The sequence below is a fragment of the Varanus komodoensis genome, unplaced genomic scaffold (assembly GCF_004798865.1).
Source record: "Varanus komodoensis strain SLA01 unplaced genomic scaffold, ASM479886v1 scaffold1, whole genome shotgun sequence".
Taxonomy (NCBI): domain Eukaryota; kingdom Metazoa; phylum Chordata; class Lepidosauria; order Squamata; family Varanidae; genus Varanus; species Varanus komodoensis.
In genome coordinates, this window is record NW_025335268.1 from 90,559,487 (window position 1) to 90,577,641 (window position 18,155).

General features: G+C 40.8%; 1 protein-coding gene across 1 annotated transcript in view; it reads left to right on the top strand.

The window, feature by feature from the left end:
• The window catches only part of DGKG (diacylglycerol kinase gamma), a 143,943-nt gene that overhangs the window by 72,997 nt on the left and 52,791 nt on the right, over positions 1 to 18,155 (top strand). Inside the window, exons 12-19 of the mRNA XM_044434569.1 lie at positions 2,633 to 2,750; positions 4,819 to 4,907; positions 6,225 to 6,341; positions 7,717 to 7,815; positions 12,328 to 12,444; positions 13,388 to 13,461; positions 14,494 to 14,568; positions 15,449 to 15,534. Coding sequence (XP_044290504.1) covers positions 2,633 to 2,750; positions 4,819 to 4,907; positions 6,225 to 6,341; positions 7,717 to 7,815; positions 12,328 to 12,444; positions 13,388 to 13,461; positions 14,494 to 14,568; positions 15,449 to 15,534 — 775 coding nt within the window. The remainder of the gene's footprint in view (positions 1 to 2,632; positions 2,751 to 4,818; positions 4,908 to 6,224; positions 6,342 to 7,716; positions 7,816 to 12,327; positions 12,445 to 13,387; positions 13,462 to 14,493; positions 14,569 to 15,448; positions 15,535 to 18,155) is intronic.

An 18,155-nucleotide genomic window follows, 5' to 3' on the forward strand; every position in this document is an offset into this window, starting at 1 on the left:
ATGGGCATCCTTAAGGTTGAGTCTAGGGGGTAGGATATTCACTTAAAATGAAAGTCATACCTCAAATTATTTTTGTTTTAAATGGCATTCTTCTATTTATATCTGGCAAGTCTTAATGCTTGTTTTGTAAGTGTCTATGGGGTTCCATTCTGCCATGAAAATCTTTGAAGGAGATTGAATCCAGTTAAAGAAGGTGGATTTGGCTTCCCTGATATCTCTTTATATTATCAAACCTTTTTTTAAATGTGTAATAATTTCAGTATTTTATGCCCTGATTAGACTTTTTCCCTAGTCAGTTTTGGAATCTTCATGCTTGGATTTGCTCCCCAAATAGATTGCATTAGGTTCTCAATATACTAAAACAGATAGGGTGCCTCCTACTCTTAAGACAGTGAAAGAGATGTGATATACAGTTTTACTTCAATTATAGATTTATTTTTGCCTTCAAAATCAACTCTTTAGGGAAACCCAGATTTGAAAATTAGCAAGAAAATGTTTCTTTGGCAAATGTACACAGGTTGATTGTTACTTTGGATCAGCTTGTAGGTCGTGTTAACTTTCTGCCACTCTTTCATTTGCTTGCTAAATATTATTTGCCAGCTATAGCTGAATGGCAATGCATGCAACTGGAACATCTGTTAGAATTTGCCTTTGATGCTGCTGCTTTTTCAGCTTCTGAGCCCGTTTGTTATTGGAAGTATTGATTGAGGCTAAACTGCTTATCAAACAATAGCTGGTGTCAACGACTTAATAGTCAAGGCTCTTGGGGCAGTTAACAATAGTTTATAAAAAACCCACACACATATACAAGCAAACAAAAATTAACATAAAACAAAAAAGCAATTAGAATTGAATCAGCATATTCAATAGCTGATAGCAATATAGGATACAAGGCAATATTAAAATAAAGTTAAAATGTTAAAGTGATAAAATGCTGGGGAAAATGAAAAGGTCTTCACCTGATGCAGCTCTTTGGGGAGTCATTTCACAGCTAGGGGGCCACAACCAAAAAGGTCCTCCTACTGGTAGCCAGCTGCCTCACTTCGTTTGGATGGGGCTCCTGGAGAAGGACCCCTGAAGATGACCTCAGGGTCCAGCTAGGTACATACGGGAATAGGTGATCCTGGCCCCAAGTCATTTCAGGTGTTGAATGTTAGTACTAGCTCTTTTAATTGGGCCTGAATGTCAGCTGGCAGCCAGTGCAGCTAGAAGAGGACTGGTGTATGTTCTCATGAGTCAGTCCCCATTAACAGTCCTGATGCCCAGTTTTGCATCACTTGAAGCTTTCTGACCATTTTTAAAGGCAGCCCCATGTACAGAATATTGCAGTCATCCACATGCTTGTAGCTAGGGTCTCTCTGTCCAGCGAGGACCAGATATGATACACAAGAATAGAACACTTAATTGGAGTGTTTTGCCCAATCAATGGTTTGCTTCATCGGCATCTTTTTTAGAATAGGATTTTAGATTAGGTTTAGCAACAAAAATTGATGTTTCAGGTATTGGACATCACACCATCTTTTCAATAATGGGTTGTTTAAATTGGCCAATTATTGGAGCTATAATACAGCAAACACTTCTTTTATTTGTTTTGGTAATGCCTTCTAAATGCTTCCTTTTGGGGAAGGTAATAATTTGGATAAATTTTGTGATGGAAATTTCTTTACTTTTATAGATGTACATATTCTTTTTAAGTTACCCTCCTGTCTCTTCAAACGTAATGCAAAATCAGTGTAAATGGATTCTCTTTACCCATTCAGTAGATAAAAGACTAATAGTACAAAACTGGAAGGCTGAACATCCATCTGCAGTAACAAATCAGTTGAGAACTTGATGAAGCATTCAATTTTTGAACGGTCATTTTTAAGTGTAATTTACAAATGGACAAATACATGGCTTTCTGGGTTGCCTTTGCTAAAGACTATAGATAATTATCTTGCTAAATTCTGCCATACATAAAATATATAGGAACACATGGTATATCTGTACTATGATAGGTTCATTCAGATTTCCTGTACAAAAACTGGAATACTTTATTTTCTTTCTTTTAGGTTTAGGCTTTGGTTTTGATTTTTAAATTTGCAATAAAATCAATTTAAAAATTCCAAGTGGAGATCCCAACCACCATCATTCAGAAAATAAAACTTGAGATCAGATAACACTGTAACCTCCCCCACCCTCAGTACTACTAGGAATCTTTGTTCAAGTTGTATTTATGGAGTCATATTTACTCATCCTACTTTTATTTGAACACTTCTGTAGATCGTTTTCAGTAACTGTGATGATACAGACCTTACTACCCATAGTGCACACATTTATTTTTGCTATCCCACTATGGGCTTTGCTCAAATAGGTTTTGCATGATTAAAACCTGCCAGCTCTTTATGACCAGAGGCTGTAGGAAAGCAGAAAAACTAATGTATGTACCAGAGATAATGATGGCACTCTCACACTGCCCTCAATTTGCTGCAAAATCAAAACATTCTCCATTTCAGAACCCTGAGATGATATTCCACTGGATCACTCAAGAAAGGTGCTTTTCTCATCTCAGTGCTGCTGCAAGACTGAAGGAGACACAGTGATTAACATCCTCCTGCAGAATATCTCATAATGGACCTTTTTCTCCCTGCAGAATGTGAAGGACGATGGGCAGCACGCCTGGAGGCTAAAACACTTCAAGAAGCCTGCCTACTGCAACTTTTGTCGCACTATGCTGCTGGGTGTCAGGAAGCAAGGCTTGTGCTGTTCTTGTAAGTGCCTGGGTGTGCCATGTGCAGAAGGCTAGTGAGCTCTACCCCTCCTTTGCAGCCATAAGGTTGCCTTGGCTGTTACCTACCTGCATGAGAGTAAGCTGGAGCCAATCGGAGCAGACTCTCCAAGGCAGATGGGGAGGAGGGTGTCCAATAGAACAGAGCAACAGAGTGATCCTCATCATCATCCCCAGCCAGCACATCAGTGGTGGTATTCTAACACAACCGGAGGTCTGCATGTTGCCCCTTTCTGCGTTAGCATTTGTTTCTAGTGGATTCCTCATTCTGGGAAAGTCTGGGCCCCTTTTAGGTGACTCTTGGAGGACAAGGCTATCAATGGCTCCCGGCCGTGATGGGGATGTGTTGCCTCCAGCAGCCGTCAGTGTGCCTCTCAGTGCCACTCATGGGGGAACATGAGCAGGAGGGCGCTAGTGCATTCAACGTGCTTCTGTGGGCTTCCTACAGGCATCTGGCTGGCCAGTGAAGATAACGCTGGGCTAGAAAGAACTGCTTTCCCCAGCCTGGTACCCTTCAGATGGGCATGCTGACTGGGAATGGTGGGAGTTGTAATCCCACACATCTGGAAGCCACCAGGTCGGGGAAGACTGAGAGAGACCTTTGGTCCACTAAAACATTGGACCATTGTTCTTCTTTCTTAGCTTTCAAAAGTCCAAACAAACTATAATCAAAATGTTTTTAAAGCAAAATAGATCCTTTTCAAGGATCCAGATCAGCCTAACTGTGATAATAAAGTCAGTCATCTTGTACTCCAAAAACTTCCCATCTTGGGAAACTTCCCATCTTGGGAAACATTCCTAATGTTTTGCTCTTCTTCCAATTTTTACCAACAAAAATTAGAAGAATTGCATCCCAATATGTATATTAGGAGAAACTGCACCAAAAGGCATATATTAGAGGAAAGGGCTTGTAATAAACATGTACATGAGGGCAAATTGCTTACCAACATTGCAAGTACACAGGAAAATGCACACACAAATGCTTATACATTTTCATGCAAATTAAAATTAGAAACTGATGTGGAACAAGTTGGAATGAAATTATACTTGGGAAAAAATGAACAATGTACCATAATGGGTAAACTTTAGAGAGGTCCATCGCCAAGGTGGTATTCGCTGAAATATCCTGGTTTCACATTGTAGTGGATAATGATTACAGATCATGAGTGGGTTGTGACTTATTGCTCAATGCAACAGCATCTTTTCCAGGGTTTGGAAGTATTTCCTGCTATTGTTCTTTTTTATTTGAAGTAAAAACTGTTTTCCTAGAGTTCCTGACAAGCATGGCTTTTATATTAATATAGCACCCAAACTTCACCTCTTCTGGTTCACATTATGGCAGGTAAAGGTATCCTGTTGTTCTCCAGTTGTTTTGGATCGTGACTGCAGTAAGCCCCAGACAATGTGACCAACAGTCAGGGATCATGAGACTTGAGATCTGGAGAGGTCCAGGTTGCCTATCTTTGTAAGGAACCTGAATACCTTGAAGACATTTCAGATACTGCAAAAGATGTATAGGGCACAATTCTATGTATAGTTAGACCAAAAAAAAATATTCTACAGCTTCAAGCATTCCCCAGCTACAGGACATTTTTTTCTGTCTAAAAATGCATATGTTTTTTAATGTGCTCTTCTGTGATTCTATGTCCACTCAGAAGTAGAATACATTGGGTTCAATGGGGCACACTCCCTGTTAAGTGTGTGTGAGCTTGTAACTTAAGGCCTTCGAAACAAGGTGGAAACTATGTGCCTGCATAGCTCAGCTGCATTTTGAACCCATTGGCTTGAACACCCCAACTTATTTTATTTTATTTTATTTTATTTTATTTTATTTTATTTTATAAATGTTTCTAGTCCTAAAATGGATTCCATGACATAGATTAAGATAGTGGAACCACCTACCTGGGAAATATATATTTAAGTTTATATGCTATCTCAAACAGGTATGTGTAATCTAGGCTCAACCAACCATCTTGCCAAATAACTGGAAATGGTATACCTTGAATGCAAGGCAGACTTAGAGCTGCTGCCTCTCTCCCTTTTCTTTACAGTTTGTAAATACACGGTCCATGAAAGATGTGTATCCAAAGACATTGCCCCCTGCATCAGCACTTATGTGAAATCCAAGAGAAATACAAATGTAAGTGAGGCATTTATGAATGACAAGTGCTTGTGTTCACCCATTGATAGTCTTCCATCTGTAACACAAAGCATGCTATCCACACTGTCATAGTACTACTACTAACGGTGCCAAAAGGTACATTGGTTTTCTAGGCAACCACTGCATTGGATTACCATGTGTCTGTATGTGCAAAAATGTCAAACTGTGAGCAGAGGCGGTGGGGGAGAGGGGAATCAGCCTTATGGTCATCCATTGCCAAAAAATGTGGTCACATGAACAGAAGAAATGATGCAAGCAGATGCTGAACAGTAAAGCACGCTGCAGCCTGCACAAGACATCTGCATTCTTGGGACTCCTATGTTTCAGGATCCCTGAATTGCAGATGAAAGCATCTGTTTCAGGATGGATATCAGCGGTGTCATGAGGTTCCTAAGGCCAAGACTGGAAATCTAGCTGGGTCTAGTGATGATTCCAGAAACATTAATTAAATTTGCAGCTAGCACCAAGAGCTGACCTAAAGCAGATATGACAGGTAAGAAACAGAGATTATAGGCAGGAACAGAGATGATGGACAAAAGAAGATGCAGCAGTGAGGAACCCAAACCAGTGTCCCTTTTGAGCAACAATAACTTGTCTTATAAAACCAATATACACAGACCTATTGTGATCTCTGTGTATGCATGTAGCCGTCCCAAAAGTAAAGAAAACTTTACCCAGTTAGGCATTGTACCGAGAAATATTAGCAAACAAGAAACGTATTTGATACTACATTTAATCACAGCAGCGAGGATTGCGCTAGCTCAGTACTGGAAGAGTGAGGAACTACCCACTGAGAAACTGATTTTAAAAAAGATTCTGGATTGTGCAGAAATGGAAAGATTGAATCTGTTATTGAAAGAGAAGGAAGATACTGACTTCTATCAAACTTGGGACCTTTTCTACGATTGGCTGGAAAAACAGGACTTGGCTTAGATTTAAAGATGTCTTTAAATTTTTATAAATTGATTTGAATATGATTATAGAATGTTTAAAAGATATGTTATAGGGGGCTGACCCTGTACGTCTGATGTATTTGATGATTGATCATTTTTTAGTTTTTAGTTTAAAATCTTAATAAAAAATGTGCAAAAAAAAAAAAAAACCCTCTACCCAGAGACTTCCTCAGTTGTGCCCAATCCTTCTTTTATCACAACCATCCACAACTACCTTAAATATCTGAAAGAATGTGGTTCTGCGGAACAATCAGGAATGTTTGTTCTTCTTTGTGCCTGCCAGTATCATTTAGTGCACGAATTCCATTTCCAGCATGAATCACCTTGTCTCATGCATTTCTAGGTTATGCAGCATACATGGATTGAGGGGAACTCCCCAGCCAAGTGCGATAGATGCCATAAAAGTATCAAGTGCTACCAGGGCATTACCGGACTTCACTGCGTTTGGTGCCAAATCACAGTGAGTACGTGAAGAGAGTGTGGCGTTATTTTTTAATTGGAGATAGCATTCGAGGAGAGTCACCACATATGTCAGAAGGCCAAGTCTGTTCTTTATTGGTAATTCTCATCTTATGCCTGTGAATAAAACAGGGAGGTTCTTGCATTCCTTGATTCATCTTCTGATAATGAAAACGGCCATAACACAGAATTCTGATGAGAAGCCAGAAAGCATGACTGGACTTGGTTATCTGTCCGCTTAGGGAAATACAGAAGGGGGTTTGCATTTATGCAAGTCATACCTTCATCTTTCAACTGTTTTAGCACATTCTCTCTGACACGTACAGGGGAAACCACTAGGAGGGGGATATGCATAATAGGGTCTCCAGGAAATCAATGGCTTCCTCAATCTGGTGATGTGACATTCACTGCTATTACAGCTGCAGAAACTGGTCTGCTGTGAACCTCATTATGGCATGATTATGAGGCACGTAGGATGTCTTTTTTCATGACTCTTGGAGGCATTTCATCTCAGCTATGTGTGGGTAGATGTATCAGTTGGTACCGCAAGCTCCTACAGTGAAATGCCAAGCACAGGAAGAGAGGGTTTGTCAAGGCTGCAGATAGTAGTAGCGAATACATTTTGTGTATTTGGTGTTGCAAATACACAAATATATTCACAATATATTTCTGAAAAATCATTTTTATTTTATTTGCTTTGCTTTCTCATGCTCTTTTTCATCTTCTAATAGTTCGGATTAGCTTAGATAGAGCTCCAAATGATAGTTTATAATACCAGGGTGCTTGACTGCAGCAACAGAACTGTGGTATGTGCCCTTGGACTGTTCTGAGTCATGCAATATTTATACGGATATTTTGGGACACAAAGTAGTAGCAGGCTGTGTTCATAAGATAGTCTGAAGTCCCTGCACTTGGGAACCTAATTTTTGGGTGCTTCTACAAGCACCAAGCCAAAAAGCTTCCTTCTCATCCTCCACATTTTGCTTTGATACCAAAGGAGTTAAGTTTTTCAGGCGAAACATCTTCAGCTCAGCTTTCTCTTCCTGGTGCTCACCATATGTTGGACTGTGCTAGATAGTGAGTTATTGAGGTTGTAGTCCAGCACATGGGGGGCACTATTTGGTGAAGGCCACTTTAGCCTGTCATTAACAATGGAGTTATCATGACAAACAATGAAGCTTCACCTACCCACCCAATGAGAAGCGATTGCTTTTCTGGGATCAGAATACAAAAAGCTGCTTGACTGACGGAGGGGATTGTATATATCTAGGTCAGATATATCTAGCAGGATGCTATCGGGATTCCCAGAGTCAGAGGGTGGAGGATGCTGGGAGGAGGATCGGCACATACTCACTTTCCATTTCCTCCTCTTGCAGCTTCACAACAAATGTGCCTCTCATGTGAAACCTGAATGTGATGGAGGGCAGCTCAAGGACCACATCTTACTGCCTTCCCATATCTGTCCAGTGGTTCTGGTAAATGGCTCTGATTGGCTCCTCTGAAACTCGCTTAATGGCTGGTATTCTCTGTCTCATTACTCAACACCACTAGATGATGCTCTCTCAAAAACACATGCTATTTCAAATCTATCCAAAGTGACTTAGTTAACTTAAAACTAAGACTGAAACTTTATCTACACAATGGGTCTTGTCTGGATAGAAAGTACACTGTTCTCCATATTAATAAGCAATACAGATCATTGAAGTTTGACTGGTGAGCTCAGGCATACATTTTCTCACAATTCCATTACAAGCATTCCATATTTTGTCATGTTTCATTATTCTAATGTGCCAGTTTCAGAAATAGTAAATGCAGCATTTGATAGCAGATGCCCCCTTTGTGCTTCTAAAGGAATCTTAGTGTGCTTTTCTTCAAAAAGGAGGTTGAAGGATCTTTATGTCTGCAAAAACACCCTAATGCAAGATGCATGTGATGCACACCCCAAGAAGGAAGTTGCAGGAAATGAGAAAGTCTTCTCTCAGAAACTGGCTATCCTGTCTGTTGTACTTTCTTTGTGCACACCCTGAATCACAATTGTATGTACCCATGCATTCTCAAAATAACCTGAGATGTGGCTCTAGAAATGGAAGAATGGCCTGAGCATAGCATGAATCATATGTACACTCCTCCTTTAATCCTTTTTATTTCTAGTAAATCTCTTTCCTGTTGTACAAATTATTAATCATCTGACAACCAGAGTGATTTACACTTAACGTTAGCCTCAGCCCTGCATTGGCCATTTGATAGCTGTATACATATAATGAGAAAGTACAAAGCTAGAGTGCAGGGATGTGAAGCTGACCAGCCCCAATTATGAACAATTTCTCATCCAGACAATTTCACTCCTTAGGGCAACACCAGCCCTCTAATATAGCCAGATAAGGCATTCTGTAGTGGTTCTGCTGGAAACAGCCTCAGTTCTAAGGTTATCAAGTTACCAGTCTATAGTACATTATCATTCTTCAGATTTGCATCTTCCCTTTTGACTAGAGTGGCCTGAAGCCAAAACTTATGAAGTAACTTGGGAAGAAACCCTTCTTTCTGGGGAAGAAATAACATTCACACCTGCTGATGGACATACATTCACACCACTCAACATAGGTCATGGAACACCAAAATTCAGTGCATAGCATTGCTATGAAATGGTAGGTATCAAATGGTGCAGAATATCAATGTCTTGATCAACAATCGATACAATTATACAATTCATCAAGTGCAAACAATAGAGTAGGTCACACAAGTGCCCCCATGTGTTGAAAGAATGCATAGAGAGGTACAGAACTGTGCAGGCTAGCTCAGCTCCTGTTATTGCATGCCAAAGGCATGCCCCACCCTTGGATGAAATTATTTGGATCACGGAGGAAAGTATTATCCATGCATGTTGATGTATATGTACAGAGCTGATATATTTTATTGTAATGGCTGCCCAGAGAGCATTATGTTAATGGATGGCTTTTACACAAATGTAATAAATAAATTCTGATGTTAGATTCCCTCCTCAGGTGACAGTCTACGTGCGTACATCAGCATTCATGACCAGCCTTTCCGTGTGCCATCCAAACATGCAGACAGCAAGTGTTTCAGCAGTGAGAGCTGAGGCTAGCCCACTTAACCTCATGTGTTTCCTTTCAACATTTAGACAGGGGTGGGTGAACCCCCTTAACCTCCATTACTGAAAAAATCCTGCAGTGAATGGCATTCTGAGTTCTGAATCTATCCCTCCAAAAGTAGATTAAAGTTGCATATACAGTGATGGCACTAAAGTTCCAAATTTGACTTGCTTCTTGAGTTGATTCTGCACAGTATTTTGCAGTTATTGATTTTGTTTATTTAAATCATTTTGACCCCACTCTTAGCCAAAAGGATCCCCAGAGCAGAATACCAGTGTCAATGGTAAGACATTTCTTGCCTTCAGACATACAATCCAAAACACATAATACACTAACAGGTTTTTGACGTCCCACTTCATATCATGACCGCCTGGGATGGAAACAGTCCAGGTGGCTTGTGGCTTGACAGAATGGCCATTGGGTAGGTGACAGCTGGGGACAGCCAAAGGCACCTGGTTTCTCCACAAAACTGATAAAATATTCAGCTTCTCTTCTTTCCATGAATTCCATAGTTTAATTCTGCAACCTCCATGGGAACCACATACTTTGCACTTGTTTCAGAGAAGGGTTCTTCACTGTAATGTTTTAAGAATCAGAACAGCCACATCTTTACAAAGTGAATGAAGTCAAAAGGTTCTTAACAGCCATCTCAGTATGAAAATACCCTGTGCTGGCTTGAAATGATTTTGATAATTTGGAACATCCTGTTCTCTCAACACTTCCCTTTTGCCACTGCTGAGAAGAACAGGGCTGAGAGCTAATTCGAGCTAGGCCCAGGTGAGGAGATACTGGAGATACTTCAAAGAAAAGGGCTTCAGATGTGTTAGTATGTAGTCACATAGGTAAGATTCTGCTCTGTAGTTTTAGGTACATTTTATTACTATTCAGTAATATTTCTTGAATGTTGTGAATGGCTCTAGGAACCTACTAGACTTGAAAGCAGGTATATAATTAAACAGTGAAAACGTAATCATATATAGTGCTAATCTGAATCTTCCTGTGCTCATGTTTATGGTACACCCAAAGCTGTATCACCAGCACATAGGAAAGAGATATTGGTAGACTGGATAACCCCAAGATTCACAGAATACCCAGAACACAATGGCATGGCATGTTGAGTGAAGGCCAGTAAGAGGAACGTAGCAACTGGGTTGGTGGGAGAATAGAATGGAAGTTTGGAACAGAATAGTGACACATACATAAATATAAAGGGTAAAAAAAAAACATAATCCAGAGACATCACTTTCTGACTCATACCAAGAAGCTATTTTTAAATGTCCTCACAGATGTGAATGAGAAATTGGCCATAGAAATCAATAGGGAAGTACAAGGTTTTAATGTAGCTGGATTGCGTGCATCCCACTGTTCCTTCCACTAACCTCCACCAAAGGAAGAAGCACAGAGAAAAGGTATTTCTCTTTTTGAGTTCTTAGTTAGTGTCATTCACACACACACATGCATACCACTTCATGCAAATTCCAAAGCAAATGCAATTTACTGCCCTTAGATTGCAGGTTCAAAGGGGCTGTGTCTGAGAGAGTGACTTATATCAGTTTGCAATGCAGTGCACACAAGGAATGAGCTGACTTAGGGTAAATTGGCCAGAGATATTTGATCCAGTTGATTGGAGGCCTGGTTGAAATGAGAAAATTAACTCATAAAAATGTTATCTATTCCTTTTATCCTCCACTTACAGGTTGGGCTGAAGGAGTCACATTCAACAGTCCTGCAGTGTAGATCACTGTTATGCCAATTTGGCATGTTGAGGTACTATGCTGAGCAAGTAGCTTGTGACAGCCCAGGAATGTCATCTGCTGTTGTGCTTCCAGCCAGAAATGGACTTAAAGAGCCCCCTTAGTTCTCCTTCCACACCAAGCCAAGTACTTAATGGCATGCAGAAGCCGCATGCACCATTGACTAACCTCCTGACTGCATACACTTTTTAAAAAATGTGAAAATTGCATACAAAGAAAGGGCTAAGTTAGAGTAACTTCCTTGGCATAGTTTTAAACTCCCTCAGCATAGTTAGTTTGTAATTTAAATATTTTGACTTCAGATATATTAGTTTGTATAGCTTTTTCTTTAAACACCTCAGATGCTACATTGGTTTGTTAAATTCACAAATAAGCAGTTCCCTTTCCAAAAGGCATGTAACTGTATGATCTCCTGAGATAGTTTTTTCAGCTGGTGGGATTTGAGAGTTGATGTTCTTCCAAGATTCCCATTACCTTGGGAAACAATGCAGGTATTGAACTGTGGAGGCATCATTGTATTCGCAACTTCAAGCCACTTCTCCAGATTGATTCAGTACTTCAGGAACGCACATTACAGTTTATGAAATGCATTGTTGATGGTTGATCCATGTATTAGTATTCTGTGCTGCTTCATCGACAGCTTTTCAGTACAAATGTTTTATATGTCATTCCCAACAAAGCTTTCACTTTGCCCTGCATCATTACCAGGATTTATGGGGGTCCAAATAATGATGCTTTCTGTTTGTGGCCCTACCATGTTTTTCCATCATTTCTTACCAAGAAAAAGGAGAGAGAGAGAAGGAGAAACAGTTGGAATAACTGCATATTGCCCTTTGACTGCTGGCTGTAGGAGCCCTCCATCTGGAAGTGTTTTGTGGTCTTTTAGGGCACAAGTTTATGCATGTTTAGACAGAAGAAAGCCTACAAGTCCCAGCATTCTCCAGACAGCCTTGTTGGGGAATGCTGGGATTTCTTTATGTGTAAACATGCATAGGCTTGCACCCTCCATTTATCACTTAAGAATCCATCCTTTTCCTCTCATTTCTATTGCTAACATTTCCTTCTTATTTGCTGCCTTTCATCCATACCTGGAAGTCTTGATGCATTTTTCCCTGTTCCAAAGGACAGGCAATCCCACCCAAGAAGATCAGACAGTGAATCACCATCCAGCACTACGCCAGATGACACAAACCTGACCTTCAGATTCAATACCACTACCGGGGATGGACATGGGCTGCAGGTAGGCAGCTCCCAGCCGCTCTTCTTACACTCAGGTGCAGGATTGTCTGTATACAATGAACTAATGTTTTGCTCCCAATGCCTGAACTTCAGTTGTGGAGAAAGACATTCCAGAGCAAAGATGGCAATTTTTACTGGTCACTGGAGGCCAATTTCACAAGAAATTTTGGGTGATTGAATTGGGTATCCTGGTTAACAGGTTAACTCAAGAATTAATACTTCCATAGCAGTTGTGGGGAATGTGTAGGCCTCCAAATTATGTAAGGCTTTATCTCCAATCAGCCCTAGCCAGCATAGCCAATAGTGGGGGATGATGGGAGTTGCTGTCCAGTAACATCTGGAGGATCTTTTCTTTCTCATTCCTGCCCACTTTTCTCCTCCCACTTTTCCTTTTTAGAAAGGTGGTTATGCCACAGAACCAAAGCTCAAATGCCTTTTCCTGGGCTAGTATTATCTTGGTAATGCCTGCCATGTCATGTAAAGAGTTTGTTCTCAAAGCATATGTTAGGAAGGGTACAAGAGAGCTTGTGCTGGCATGACATCCTAGATATAGCTGAGGTGTTGTGGTTACTGCATTGGACTGGAACTTCAGAGACCTGGGTTCTAGCCCCCACTTAGCCATGAAGCTTACTGGGTGACTTTGGGCCCATTGCTGGCTCTCAGCCTAATCACAGGGTTATTGTTACAGCTCACATGTAAGCTGCCTTGGGTTCCTTGCAAAAGGAAAAATGTGGGACATAAATATAATAATAAAATAGAGGGTCTGGCACATAGTCCATGGCTGCAAGGCAGTATGTAGAATAGGTGGGGACCAGAATGGCACTAGAATCTATCGAGCGCCTCTGTCAGGATGCTGCATGACTCATTCTCACCCATTCAGCATGAATGCTGTTTTGTATTCTGTACAAGGAGGTTCCTTGTTCAGTTTGTAATTTGCCTTACAGATTACCCCTAAGCCTGGAACACATCCACTGTTGGTGTTTGTGAACCCCAAGAGTGGAGGGAGGCAAGGAGAAAGGTTTGTTCCCCCCTATCTATACAACGTCTGTGCAAAAATTCAACTGCCCAAGATACTGGATTTTTTGTGGTAAAGGCACCTTTGCTGAGCGGAATCTAAGCATGTTCCCTCAAGCATCTAAGCATCTTGGAGCAGAGGGGCCATATTTTCCTTGTGCTTAGAATTGTATTGCTTAGAAAATGCTATTCTTATCCCAGCTTGCTTGTCAATTGCTGCACAAGCAGGTGTAGCCTGTGATTGTGAGACTGTCACCAGAGTCTCTTAACTAGTACCTGTGTATTCACCAGTCCTTTGTTTGGTAGGAATGGCTATAAGTCAAAGTACCTATGAAGCTAAGTTGTAGAAGGGGGCTTGAGAAATGAGGAAGACTCTGGTGCTGTTGTGTAGTAAGCATCCTGGGCCCAAAATAGAATGCAGTTTGTCATATCAACTGGTCCTGTGTAACTGAAGTACATGTATGAGCAAAGGACTTCAACCTTCTGTCCTTAATGTGGTATTTATTGGAATCAGGAGTGGTGTTGCTCCTACGATCCACAAGAGGGGAAAACTGTCATTGGGGTGTGTGGAAGCTTCCTCCCATTTTGAACGGCAGACGTAAAGGGGTGGGAGGCGCATTCTGATTGGAGCTGTGCCAAGGACCAGGGATTCTCCTCCTCCCATGCCAAATTCATGATCTGGCTCAAGCACCAGCAAGCAATTTAGGAAAGTAAGATCCAGCTATGCAAGACCAAATATTTGGCCCTCTGAGTAACCCAACTAAGCTGTTAGGCCCTTCCATAGCATAAAGAGCTTCAGCTGCAGGGTGGTATAGAAATAAATTCATATGTCTCTGCACTAAATGCCCTTGGGAAGGCCAGGAGAATTCCCTCACATCTTGGAAATTTTGTGATGGCAATCAAGTAGGCAGTTTTTGCTCCAGGCAAACAGTATTACATATGCTCATAGAGCTGCCATGAGTAAGGTGGGGGGAGTGGGGAGCAGCCAGGAATCATTTTAGAGGCCATCACTTCTTGTTTTTCTTACTCACTTTAGGGTTCATCGGAAATTCCATTATCTACTCAATCCCAGACAAGTTTACAACCTGGACCGAGGGGGACCCACTCCTGGGTATTTAAATTCATTGCTCAACACACAGATCATATCAATCCTGTAGCCATGTGGCCTTCTTTCCTGCTATTCTCTTTGCTTTTTGCTTCCTTTGGTCTATTCTCTTCCTTGTTGCTCTTTGCTATCCTTCTTTCCACCTCCTGCTGCTTCTTTCCAATTTCCCTGTCCACTGCCCTCTCTATAAAGGCTTATTAACATGTATTTTAGACCAAGCAACTCCGCCTGCTACAAGTTCTTATAAGTGTTTATGTAGCTAGTGCTGGTATTCCTAAGAGAACCATCTGTTGGTTGACATGGAAAGTAATTAAATAAATAATCTATGCGCTGCCTGTCTTGCTACAACTAGCCTTTCAAGTCAGGGGTGTCCATGGACACGTAAAGGAAGATGTGCAGATATCAGAAAACAAATGATACATGCCAGAAAAAATATTTACAGCCAAGAACTGTTACCTTGCCTTCAATAGGATGTAGGTTCCAAAAAAATTCCAAAAATGTAGGATGCCAAAACTTCCACGAATTACCCAAAAATTTCATGAACAGGCATGGAATGCAGCTTCCCCTTCATGCCAATCTTTCTGACAAACTGGAGTTTGCATTCCTAGTACAGTTGTGGTATATTTTCATTTCTGGGTAATATTCTGAAATGGATCCTTCGTAGTTTTTTGTTTACTTGATTTCATTGGGTCTTTAAAAGTGATGTTGTAAACATAAGAATTAGCAAGAGTTGCATTATTGAAGACTCACAAACTGCAGGGCTTTCGCTTTTGTGTTCTATTTTAGAACATGAAAAGTAGCAATCTAGGTGTTGGATTGTTTCCTTTTTATGATAAGCAACCAATTCTAATATGTTTCCCTTCCTTTGCTTTTTACTTTTTCTTAGATTAATTTTTTTCTGTGATGCACCAGACTTTAGAATTCTGGCTTGTGGAGGGGATGGGACCGTTGGATGGATCCTGGACTGCATAGGTAAATTAAATTCTCTTAGATGTGTGAGGCAGCTAATATGTTTGGGATCATTGCTTCCTAAGGGAAAGAAAAAGAGGAAGGGTCTAAGGCTGGAGTTTTCCCACCTACCTCCCACTCTGCCTGGTATGGAAATGATGAAAAAAGTGAATTTTGAAACTCTGAAAAGGATTCCAAATTGAGAGCTAGATGCAGTGCTGTGCACACAAATTGCATCCCTATTATTACATTTTACATCATCGTAATTGTTCTTTAGTGTCTAGCACTGAGCTAAGTGTTGTCTAAATTGAAACCATGCTAATGGCGTATGTTTTACCAAAGCAAAAACTTGGAAAGATCAACACTATGCAATGCTACTCCCTGATTTCAATGGGACTTAACTCCTCCCATTGCATTGACTACTAACCATTTCTGACCTCCCCACTCCATGCAGTCTCTCTCATGACTCCCTCAGCAATAAGGAGTTCCTTTGTAGGAGAACTTCCAGGCATCCTCAGCAATAAGGAGCTTTGGCAGAGGATGCCTAGAAGTTCTCCTGCAAAGACAAAAGAGGCCTGTTGACAGCCAATGAGAGAGTGAGGGCAGCAAGATGAATATCAGTGCAGAGCAGGAGTCCCAACCCTTCTGGACTTTTGGGCACACTTGGGAATTTGAAAAACTGCTGTGAGCATCACCACAAAATATCTAATCTGTGGTCTGCTGCTGTAGCATCTCCCTATTGTGCCTGTGACTCCTAAACCGTGTCTCATTTGTTGCATGTGTAAAGCATACTGCAACCTCTCCTATTAAGGGGAGGGATTGTCTAATTCAGTTCATTGCTGATGTTTCTTTTAAACATATCTTCGGACAAAGTCCATTAGTCACTTCTTTTTGCAGAAGGTTATTACACAGATTAATTTTGTACTGGAACAGTCTTTAACGTGCATTGATGTACACCCTCCTCAATTTATTTACCTCTTTCACAGAAATTAACAAATGGAAAGGGAAACAGATTTTCTGCAATCTTCTCCAAGACTGATATTACAAAATGGGAAGGATAAACACTTACCACCTATAAGAAAAGGGACTGTTATTTTTGTATATTAACAAGTGACTTATAGATGCCAATGTGAAATGGATATTTATTTGGCTATTTTGAAGCCTAATGGCTAGGAAGTTGCATGCGTTTTGTACAAATTCGTGTGTGTGTGTGTGTGTGTGTGTGTGTGTGTGTATTACTTGGATGGATGGATGGATGGATGGATGGATAGGGTGCCCATGGGCTTCATGCTAGGAGCATCATCACAGGCACCACTGGAGGTGCCACATTGGGGACCCTTGGTGCAGAGAATTCTGGTGTGCAAACAGGGCGAGCACTGGGCTTCCAAAGTGCAAACAAGAGCCTGGAAGATCCTGAGCCAGGCAGCCCAAGAGGAGATCTGCAGCACAAGGAGCTGAGTTTAACATATTTACTGCCATTACCCAGCCAAAAATTTGGCAGCAAACCTATTCTAGAGCTTATTTCCTCTTCTGAATGCTGCAGCATAATTGCCTTTTAAGTTGTGTTTTCAGGGGTTCAGGAGTTGAGTCTCAGAACTCGAAGCTGGTGTTTGTTGAAACAAGGGGATGAGGCATGGGATGATCCTTTAAAAGAGATTTCTAGTATCTCCCCCTGATGCAGAGGTGGAGATATTTGGCCTTCTAGACATTATTGGATAGCAATCCCATCCTCTCTCACTGTTGGCTATCCTGGCTATAGCTGATGGGAAGTGTAGTCCAGTGATAGCTGGAGATCCAGCCATTTCTCCATAATGCTCTTTGGTGCCTTCTTTCTTAAAAATCTTTTGAAATGTAGCTGTTCAGCCCTGCCATGGTGTTCGCTTACCACTCACTTGCTTTCAAGAAATAAAGAAAAATTCTGAGACAGTGGGAGTTAGTGATGTTCTTAAATTTGAGAAATTTAGAACATACACCATCACCATGGAAAATTCTTTTCTTGAAGAATGTGGCAGGAAAAGAAAAGGTTCCTTATCAGTCTCCCCTACCTTATCAGTCTCCCCTACCCCCAGCTAATATTTACATTTTATTTCTTTTTTTTAACCTGCACTTTTACTTTAAAAGTAAATATGCATTTAACATTTGCCCTAGTGTGGCCCTAAGCTGCCTTCAGCAAACATAAAGTCCTCTAAACAGTTTCCTTTGTGTGAAGAATACACTGGGACCCTTTATATTTCTTTATATGGAGCCTAATATAAGAGATCCTGATTTTTATTTGGACAGCAGCCAACTTGGTTATAGCTTCTAACTGGAAATCAGCAAATGAACTTTCTTTTGTCATATGGAAACAGAAAATTTGAGGCCTTGCACTAATGCAGAAAGTCACAACATCTTCAGGTGCAAAGAAGCCAAAAAGAAATTGTTATTTCCTATGGGCTATGTTATCCATTTACTGAATTCACTAATACTGAGGAGAATACATAATGACCTCCTAAGACATATGGAACTATATGCTGTGACTTTTTAGCGTAGTGAATGACAGCTTGATCAAATAATCATGTTTGTACAAAATAGGGACCCTGAGTGGTCAGAAAGGCTGTAAAGAAACTGAGTCACCTGTATGCCTAAATTTGTTACTCCTCTCTGTT